Source organism: Garra rufa, unplaced genomic scaffold, assembly GCF_049309525.1.
Source record: "Garra rufa unplaced genomic scaffold, GarRuf1.0 hap1_unplaced_305, whole genome shotgun sequence".
In the NCBI taxonomy this organism is placed as follows: Eukaryota; Metazoa; Chordata; class Actinopteri; order Cypriniformes; family Cyprinidae; genus Garra; species Garra rufa.
This window is the reverse complement of record NW_027394573.1, coordinates 4,462-15,741: the sequence shown is the minus strand read 5'-3', so window position 1 is coordinate 15,741 and position 11,280 is coordinate 4,462. Positions and strand designations below refer to the sequence as shown.

Sequence of the window (11,280 nt, the reverse complement as noted above, 5' to 3'; positions counted from 1 at the left end):
CTTTTCACTCAAATGTCAACAAATTTAACTAGAATTTGGAAACTGATTTCATCCAGTGTTTAGATTTTTGTACTAGAAATGTATGCAAATTATTGTATACTTCATTAAATCATGCCTCGTTTGCATTTTTAAACCTAACATTTTAGAAAACTTGTAATATAAAAAATGTTTGCAATTGTCAATGTAATCAATCAACTGTGTAAGTAAGTTGATAACTATTAGTTGTTGTTTTTTTACCCTATTTACCTGCAGTGTCTCGCCTTGCAACATGCACCAACCATCTTTACAAATTTGCAATGAAAATATTTTATAAATTATAAATCTGTTTTCACTAAAAGAGAACCTTTAAGATCTCCCTACAGTTTTCCACCAAAATAAAAAGCCCTAGTTTAATGTTTGAAAGCAAAGAAATTAAGTAGGGCTGTCAAGCGGTTAATCCTAATTAAATGTTATTTTTACATACTATATGTGTGTGTGCTGTGTATATTTATTATGTGTATATATAAATGCACACACATACATGTATATTAAGGAAAAATATTTATATATAAAATATTTATATTAATATATAATTAAATTATATACAAGTATAAATATTTATACGTATAAATATCTTATAAAAATATACATGCATGTGTTTATATATACATAATAAATATACACGCATATAGTACATAATATAAACTTTTATTTTGTATGCGATTAATCACGATTAATCATTTGACAGCCCCTAAATTAAGACTACAAATATTGGTTTGTTTGTTTGTTTATATTATTTATATTTATTTATTTATATGAATAATAGTATCTTAAAGACTCTTCCAAGAAGTATTTAAATCACTACAGTACTGAAAGATAGACACAACGGTTTTGTTTGGTACTGTATAAAACATTTTGGGGTTAAATATCCAACTATATTGTGATGCAGTCAAACCAAAAATTATTCATTTATTTAACTAGTTGGTGCAGGACACTATAGTTCATTTACGTAAGTGAGCATAGCTAAATAAAGTCAACTGTCTGACATATTATACCCCAAAAATTTTCATACAGTGGACTACCAATGAGAAAAATAGGGACTAAAAATTTGGTTTGTTACTTCAACCTGACCATGTTTTGTTACATACCTTTCTATCAACGTTATCTGACATTATCAAGATGAATTTGTTCTGAAACAGCTTAACTCTAAGGTCTTGTCATGTTTTAGTACCATTTTCTAAACTATAGCGAAATGATAATGTGAGAAATGTTGAAGTTGTCTGAATAAATTTTGGTTAGACTGTATATTGGTAACATGATGGACGTTATATATCGGTTGATCACTAATTGAGAACTGTTTACTGAATCATCTCCTTTGTGTTATGGTGCTCACACACATATTTCTCCTTTTTTGCAACATACAGGACCTGGGCAAAGAGCATCCCGGGCAAAGTGGAGTTTTTCTCCAGCGAGGGTTCAGACACGTCGATCCCCATCCCCATCGTGGCTTTGCAGAACGTGGACGACTCATACCCTCCACAGAAAAAGTCATTTATGATGCTCAAGTACATGCATGACCACTACCTGGACCAGTTTGAGTGGTTCATGCGAGCCGACGACGACGTCTACATCAAAAGCGAGAAGCTGGAGAGCTTCCTAAGGAGTCTCAACAGCAGCGAGGCCATCTTTCTCGGCCAGACGGGCATGGGCGCCCGTGACGAACTGGGCAAGCTGGCCTTGGAACCGGGCGAGAACTTCTGCATGGGCGGCCCTGGTGTGATCATGAGCCGCGAGGTGTTGCGCCGGATGGTGCCCCACATCCGCCAGTGCCTGCAGGAGATGTACACCACCCACGAGGACGTGGAGGTGGGCCGCTGCGTGCGCCGATTCGCCGGCGTCCAATGCGTCTGGTCCTATGAGGTAAGAACGTGCAATACACCTGGATACGCTTGTGTAATTACAGGGCCACGGTGGTCACGTGACCAAGCAGGGTTACATTTGCATAATTATTAGTGTCCTATATTTCCAGCAGCTCTGGCTCGAGGTTTCTAATGCGTATTGTTTGAAAATCTGAGCTGCAATTTTCGGGTACTGGAAATTATAGGTTGGAGCGAAATCAGAAAAGGCCTGCGTTCTTTTCACCATCAAAACTCCCAGGCGGCTTTGATCCTTCAAAGGGTTTCGCTGATACCTGAACAGGTATTACAGATAGAGAGCTGGACAATAGTGGAACGCTATCAAACGGGAGCGCAGCCCGTCTCTGCTGTCCAGGGATGGTTGGTCTAGATCAGCTGTTTTCTAAGGGCTGTTATGGAGTGACTCATAGGAAATGAAGCTTTGGACGCTGACTTTTTGAAAAGTGTGACCTCTGGCCTTGCAGAGATGAGATGAGTCATCGTCTCTTCAATAAATGGAGTTCATAATGTGCTGTAAGGGCCTCTTCCTCCCCCTTTCTTTTTGTGAACGTGAAAAGACGGAGAAATGCTTTGTAAAAAGAAGTAATTTGCATCCAGGTGAATCTAATGCAGTGTCCAGAGAACATGTTCATCATATTTCAGACAAAAACTAAACATTTCCTTTTTGCATGACGAAAATTAAACCTGTTTTAGGACCACAATAGATTTTTGCAGCATTTTCATGACTCTCAAGTGATTCTAGATGCTTTCGTTTCCAATAATTCTTGACTTTTGTTAGATTCGTATTACATTTTATCCAGTTGCATGGGTAAACTTTACAATAAGGCCAATAATGCATTAACTAACAATGAGCGATACATTTTTTTTAAAGCATTTATTAATCTTTCTTAACATTAGTTAAAAAATACAACTGTTTATTGATAGTTCAGGTCCATGAAATGTCCTTTAATTTCGATAGTGTATTAGTAAAAATGCTTTTCAGTGTCAGTTCATGTTAACTAATGTAGTTAAATAATGTTAACAAATATAATCTTATTGTAAATTGTTACAGTAAAACAGTCCTTTTTTGTTTTTTTTGTTTTTTTTTGCATTGACAAGAAATGATAAAGTACAGTTGGGGTCAAAAGTTGACATCCCTCTTTCAGAATCTGCAAAATGTTGTTCAAAAGTTTTCACCCCCAGCTTTATAAATTCAACTATTGCTTTCTCTTGCAGACTATATGTAAACATCTTTTATGTGAAATATCTTACTAAGGTCAGTACTAAATAAACAATAGCATGCATTTTGTATGATCCCCCTTGTTTTGAAGATTCTTTTGACCTCAACTGTACATTATAAAATAATATTATAAAGAAAAACTTCCACTGCCAATTCACATTACCTCAAAAAATCTTATGTTAATGATGGCAAAAATCCTTACATATGTTTTTAATGATTATTAGTCTAATGTAAGACCTTTTTCAAGTGCAATTGAGTATGAGCTACTGTACTGCGGTATTGAAAATGTATTGAGCATGACTGTTGCCAATAAAGCAACTTGGACCTGAATGCATTGCGGTCATGAGCTCAATTTGCTTAACGTTTGTTAAAATAATATTCACAGTGCAAAATATCATAATCCTAAAATAGTCTTTGATTTTGCAGTGAAATGCGACCTGGGCATGTTCCTCCATCTACATCTAAAGGTGTTTACTATGGAAAAGAGAAAGGGAACTGATATTTAGTGTGGCTTTATTAATGTTTTATCTGGATTTCCTTCTTTTTTTCTTTTAAATAGGCTTTGGATTCAGTCTAATGACATGAAGCTGCGCTTTCCAGTTTTCTGCTAGTTTTGAGTAAAGCACTTTGCATTTTTCTCCAACATCTCGATTAAGTCTTTGCGTATCGTTTAGTCTACCAAAACCATCCGTCAAGTCGAGATTACCTTTTTTCCATCCGCTCCCGATGAAGGAGCCACACGAGCGATCCGTCACCCTAAATGTGACACAGCTCTTCACAAATTTGCAAGACGGAAAAATTAAAGGGTTGGAAAGTTATCAGAGGTGCTGCATGAATCTTTTTCGGCTTGTGGAATGGGGTGGAATTGGAGTCCTAACGAGTCTCCCCCGTGACTGTGGCCGCTGGGATTTTAATGCGCATTTGATGTGTGCTTTAATTACAACCGTGCAGGATTAGTTAGAGACGGCACAGCTGGGCAACCTGCTATTAATGTCGGAGCGTTCTGCCTCTGGTTCTTTATGGAAACGGCCGGGACCTACTGCGATGCAAGTCTCGACGGGCCCCGCGAGAGCTTCAGCCTCGTAAAGTGACCTCAAAGACCTCACGGCTCAAAATGGCAGCTGGTTACTCCCTTAAATACTGATATTAAGCGTCTTTGTCTGTTTGGAGCTCCTCAGATGTGTATCTGTCTGTGCTGCCGCTCGACTTCTGTTTGTTTATGGCCAGAGCGCAAACAGTCTCATCTGACCTCTGCTTTGGGCTCGCAGCTGCTTGAGATGATTCCTGTGTGCAGTTTAAGTAGCCAGTAACAAAACGGACACGTTTTACTCTAGCATCTAATTTGTTGAATTTGCTAAGTTGCTTCGAATGTACAGTTGCATGATTCCTGGATTGACCGCGGGAGTCGAGCCATATCCAGAGGCCAGGATATCACAGAGACGTGTGGGTGTTTTGCACGGACAGACACTCTTCTATCTAATCTTTTACACTTCACCAGTGATATCAAATCTTCGCAGCGCTCAGCCCGGAGCTTGTCACCTGTGTCTTATTAAAGCTGTGTTTCTGGGATGTCTCACAGCTGCTCTGGTATCTCTCACATGCCGACCTTGTCCTGCCCTCATCACTGCCTTCCACATGTTAGTGTCTAAACATAACCGTTCTGTCTTTGCCATTCCTGCTGATGTGTGCGTTTGATGGGCAGTATCTCCGTGATGGATATATACAGTAACATTCCAAAGTTTGGGATCTTTACGATTTTTAATGTTTTTGAAAGAAGATTCTTAGGCTCGACAAGGCTTCAATAATTTACAGTTTAAATATAGTAAAATAAGTATTGTTGTTTTTTGTTGGTGTTAAAAATAACCATACAGTGTATTTAAAACTTAAAATGATTTAAAATGTTATTATATATTATTATTTTTATTTTTTTATTATTATATTGAATTTCTATTGAGTAATGATGAATTAGAACATTTAAAAAAATTGTTATAAAATATTAATAAATGATAGATAAATAATATAACTGATTAAATATAAATTAATAAACATGAAGAATTAGAGTATTTAAAAATATAAATTTTACAAATTATAAATCTAAATTATGAATTGAAGCAATTATTAATATAGAAGATAAATAATATAACAGATTAAATATAAGTAAAAAAAATCACAAATAATTAGAATATTTAAAAATATACATTTTACAAATAATAAATCTAAATTAAGTTTATTAATAAATAATAGATATTAATAAATAAATAATAGATAAAAATATAACAGATTACTAAATAGGTAAATATATAGATAATTCAATTAATTCACTGTTTTCATTTATTTTAAAATTATGAAGTTGAACATTAGAACATAATCTAAATTATGCACATTATAAAAAAATCAGTGTATATAAAATCAAAACTGTTCATTAATTATTCATTTAAAAATGAAGTTAAAAATACATTAATAAACAAGTTTTTTTCTGTGATGACAGCTTTAAAGAGCATATGATATCGCTTTACAATAAGGTGTCATTTGTTAACATTAATGTATTAACTAACATGAACAAACAATGAATGAACAATGCATTTATTACAGTATTTATTAATTTTTGTTAACATTAGTTAAAAATACAGTTGTTCATTGTTAGTTCATATTAGTTCACAGTCCATTAACTATTGTTAACTAACACAACTTTTGATTGTAATAATGCATTAGTAAATATTAAGAAATTCTAAGAATAATAAATGCTTTAGAAGATTTGTTCATTCTTATTTCATGTTAACTAATGTAGTTAGCTGATGTTAACTAATGAAACCTTTTTGTAAAGTGTTATCGAGCCTCTATAATAATTTTTATTCATTCTAATATGCTGATTCACTGCTCAAGAAACATTTCTTATTATTATCAATGTTAAAAACATTTGTGCTGCTTTTTTTGTGGAAACAGTGATGCAGTGTCTTTTTTTCAGGATTCTTTGATGAAAAGCTTAAATACCATTTTAGGAGCAGCATTTTTTTTTTTTAATCTTTTGTAACATTATAAATGTGCTTACTGTCACTGTTGAACCAGCTGTAGTATAAGTTTGCTGTTGTGATACATATTAAAGTTTGAATCTTTTTGCGCTTTTCAGTAAAACATAGAAAGCTGTTGTGTAACATACTCTCAGAGAAAGTCCTTAAAAATCCCTTTCCTGAACCGTGCCATTGAATGCAGAAGTGAAGGCGTCTCGTTCGCTAGAGCAGTTTGGTTAATCTTTACACCAATTATACTGTCACAGATGTTCTGTCTGAACGACGTGTGGGACTTCAACTCGCAAATTACAACCGAAAGAAGAGCTGTCTTAGATATTCCAAACAAATGTGCCAATTAGGAGCGTTGTAAAGTGGTAGTTTGTTCCTTTGAAAATAGCGAGCAGCCCTCGAGCAAGAACAATGCAAGATGCTCCTCGCTTTTCGCGCCGTACGCGCTTTGTCTCCCGTCATGTGACTCTAAGCGATCGCTCAGATTCTGATTGATATTGACAAGCCCTTCTTTAGCCATTATTTAGTTGTCAGCCCCATCTGTTTGCTCAGAAAACAGCCGTAAATGCCGTCACAAAGAATGGAAGCTGAAAGCCAATATTGGGCTCCACATTTTTTCCATCTGCGCCCTTGATTTATGACTCTGTTGTCACTAAACTGTCAGTGCTTTTATTTGGTCAGTCCGTTGTCTTGTTAAAATAGATAGACCATCTCAGATACCTATTTATTGATCAGGCAAATTGCAAAAAGCAACACATTAATACTTTTATTCAGTGGGGATGCATTAAATTGATCAATAGTGACACTAAAGACATCTGAAAAGAATCCTGAGAAGTCATAAGTCATACATTTGAAATCAAATTTGCATTAAATTGATCAAAAGTGACAGTAAGAAATTTATGTTACATATGATTTCTGTTTCCGATAAATGCTGTTCTTTTGAACTTTCCACTTATCAAAGAATTTCATGGTTTTTGGTTTCAACACATTTCTTGAGCAGAAAATCAGCATATTAGAATGATTTCTGAAGGATCATATGACACTGAAGACTTGAGTAATGATGCTGAAAATTCAGCTTTGCGTCACCGCAATAAATTATATTTTAAATTCATTCACATAGAAAAGAGCTTTTTGAAATTGCAATGATATTTCACAATATTACTATTTTAATTGTAATTTTAATACTTTTATTCAGTGGGGATGCATTAAATTGATCAAAATTGACACTGAAGACATCTGAAAAGAACCCTGAGAAGTCATGCACAGCACTTTTTTTAACATTGATAATAATCAGAAATGATTCTTGAGCAGCAAATCAGCATATTAGAATTATGATTTCCCCAAGGATCACTAAAGACTGGAGTAATGATGCTGAAAATGCAGCTTTGCACCGCAGGAATAAATTACATGTTCAAATAGAAACCATCTATTGTAAATTGTGATAATATCTCCAAATTTGAATATGTTTTTACCAAATTTTTAATCAAATAAATGCAGACTTGGTGAGCAGAAAAGTCGTGGCTGTGTTTTGTAGGTCTTTTCTCCTTCACACAAAGTCTCTAACGGATATGTCTCATCTGGCCTGCAGCCAGGCCCTCGAGACATTTTGACATCTCTCATCACGTTGGCTTCGTGCCGTGACTTTATCTGCTTCCGGTTTCCCGTGTAATGATGATTGCATCTATCTGTGAGTTTCAATTACAGGCGCTCTCTCACGCATGATTCAGCTCCCTGTGCGAACTCAGCAGAAGTGAAACTTGCATGTATTCCCATGTATATCAGTTGTGTCAGTGTGACCACAGATCTTTGTCATAAGGTCATAAACCCTTGAGGTGCTGTTTGGCTGTTGATCAATGTTATCCAGTAACATTTGAATCAACATTTTGAAGCTATGAATTGTTTTAGAGCAATTAATTGTTCACGATAAGACCAGAAACCTTTTAGGAAAGTCAGTTTTGTTTTCATTTTTGCTTTTGTTTGTTTAGAAAGTTGGTCCTTGTGGTTGGTGCAAAAGCATTTTCTAAGCCATTTCATCACAGATACTCAAAATATTGACTTTTGTGTTTTAAACACCATCATATAGAAGGATAAATCTTTTCGTTTTCTCTAGCACTTAAACCACTTCATGCTTAGACCTCCGTCCTCTCACCTTCTTCTCTGTGTCGCATATTGTGTCAATAAGTCTTCAGTTTCTTTTTCTGCTCAGACATCCACAGGAAGTCAGCCTCCCACACGCATATTCTGTTCTTCGGGCTCTAACAAACAAACGCCTGTAGTCGCGTCTATTTCTTGCCACTCGGCGAAGCCCGGAATTATACTGCCATGCAGTCCTGTATTTTGTGGCCATTTTCATGGAATCTTTTTTGGAGATCTATGTGAGATGGGTCATTATTGCGCTCAGTTATAGTGTTTTGAGGATTGGCGGCGGTGCGTGGATATGTGAAGCTTTTCTCAAAAGCGCAAATAGTTTGTGCCGGAACTTGACCCGCAATGTTTGTCTGCCATAATAAAACAATTCTTGGGTTATTGTGCATTTTCATGCAGCGCTGTGGCGTTATAACAATGGATGGAATTTTGTTTTCCATAATATTGTATCTGTTCCAAAATATAATTGCTGGTGGACGGCGTTATAAGACATCATAGACGGCCTGAAAATATTCTGTTCATTTCTAAGGCAATATGGTATCTTGATGTCTATTCCAGAATGCACTGTGATCAAAAACAAGTGATCCTTTAATTCAGCCAGGATGCATTAAATTGGTCAAAAGTGACAGTAAGACATTTATGATTTCTATTTTAAATAACTGCTGTTCTTTTGAACTTTCCATTGATCAAAGAATCATGAAAAAATGTTTCATGGCTTTTCTTTTCAACACATTTCCTGAGCAGCAAATCAGCAGAATGATTTCTGATCATGTGACACTGAAGACTGACGTAATGATGCTGAAAATTCAGCTTTGCATCACAGGAATAAATTGCATTGTAAAGTTCATTCACATAGAAAAGAGTTATTTGAAATTGCAATAATATTTCATAATATTACTATTTTTACGGTATTTTTAATTAAATAAATGCAGCCTTGGTGAGCATTAGAGACTTTTTCCAAAAACATTAAATCTCACGACCGCAAACTGTTGAATCATAGTGTATTCTAGTTTTATTTTCCACTGACAAGTCCTAAATTAAAAATGATCTGTTTTACCCAACATTTTTGTGTGCTATGTATTGAAATCCACGTGAAGTTGCTCCAAATCAGCCCTTTTTTAAAATTTAGATGGGAGTAGAAAGCTAAATATAGATTAAAACGCTTGATTTCCCATGTTTGGGTTGAAGTCCAGTTGACCTCGACAGCACCCACAATAGACTACATAAATGACTTCATTGATCAAAAATACAGTTATATTGTGAAATATCATTGCAATTTCAAATAACTCTTTTCTATGTGAATGCATTTTACAATGCAATTTATTCCTGTGATGCAAAGCTGAATTTTCAGAATCATTGCTCCAGTCTTCAGTGTCACACGATCAGAAATCAGTTAATATTTTTGTGGAAACAGTAAAAAATTTCAGTAAAAAGGTTCAAAAGAACAGCATTTGAGAAACCGTAACATTTTGTAACAATTATGAATGTATTTACTCTAACTTTTGATCAGTTTAATGCATCCTTGCTGACTTAAAACATTCATTACTTGAAAGAAAGGCCATAAGTCTTAAATGGTACAACAATATTTCTGCCGTTCCTAAAGCACCACCTGCTGGCAGAGAATGAATTTGCATTTCCAATAAGGTTGTCTGCTGTTTTTGTTCAGACCAAAGTGAAAATCAGCCAATGTTTTTACACTGCTTCTAAATGTGAACTCGGATATAGTCATTGTATATCTATTGACAAAATAAAATTTTGCTTTGACCTTAAATCTTACTAACAGCAAACTGTTGAATCATAGTGTATACTAGTTTTATTTTCCACTGACAAGTCCTAAATGAATTAAAAATGATCTGTTTTACCCAACATTTATGTGTGCTGTGTATTGCCATGTATGCATGTATTAAAATCCACGTGAAGCTCCAAATCGGCTGTTTATTTCAATTTAGATGGCAGGAGAAAGCGTGATTGTACATGTTTGGGTTGAAGCCAAGGTGACCTTGACAGCACACAGAATAAGTACTCAATCATATTACACGTTCCCAATGATTTAATGTTCTGAGCTTGATTTGATTTAGTCTGTTAAAGTTACAATATTAGCTCTTCATAGCTTTGCTCACCTGTTTTCTGGTGAACTAAACCAACATGGTTTCTTGTTTGCCTCTGTTAGAACATCAAATGGGTTCATCGTTCGTCTATTTTTCCAAGTCGTGACCTTTATTATTTACCCTTTAATTAGGTTTCACTGCTTCTGATGCATCTTTCCCCAGACGTGTGATCACGCTGTCTCCAGCTTTCTTCGCACGTTTTTAATTTGTCTGTCTAACAAGGAGCAGCTAAATGTGACGTGTAGATCTCCATGTTCAGAATTGAAAGACGGAGGTGTCTCTGTCTCTCTGCTTCACAACTTATTCGAATTCTTCGCAGCAGACTGCCGTGTATGTGGCAAACCTGGTGTATTTTCAGACATCCTGTGGCCGCTGGACTCGTGTATGTGTTATTCTGTTGCTCCTCGGCGTTCCCGAGCAGGATGCTAAAATTATAGCTGCAATGAGCAAATAAATGTTTACTAGTTACATTTAAAAATACACGCAAACAGAAGTTAAAGGGTTTTGCTGGAGCGTGAACGCCAGCAAGCTTGAAATGCTCCTTCTGTGGAGTAACAGCCGTAAATATCTCTCCAGCTGTTTGCATACAGATATGATTGCACAAGTCATTGGCCATTGTGTAGTGCGCTTTATCACTCTCATTGCTTACTGTTTCAGTCTTATTCATAAACACACAGAGCTTCCAAGTCTGTGTTGCCCTTTCAATGGACAAACTCCACATTGTTTGGCGATACTCAGGCGATACTGAGTCATATTGCGCTTATGATTTGCTAATAGCTTTAAAGACTTCAATTATTTGTGTTTTTTTTGTCTACAGTTTAGTTGAGGTTGAATTAACATTTGTGACCCATGGGTATATATGTAGCAATAGCCAAAAATGAATTCTATGGGTCAAA

General features: G+C 35.5%; 1 protein-coding gene across 1 annotated transcript; it reads left to right on the top strand.

Annotated features, from left to right (window-relative positions):
- Positions 1–1,389: 1,389 nt before the first annotated feature.
- chsy3 (chondroitin sulfate synthase 3) lies at positions 1,390–1,899 on the top strand (the record flags this gene model as incomplete). Its single annotated transcript, XM_073832912.1, has 1 exon — positions 1,390–1,899. A coding segment is annotated over one exon (510 nt), but the record flags the coding sequence as incomplete, so codon positions are not given.
- Positions 1,900–11,280: the final 9,381 nt, after the last annotated feature.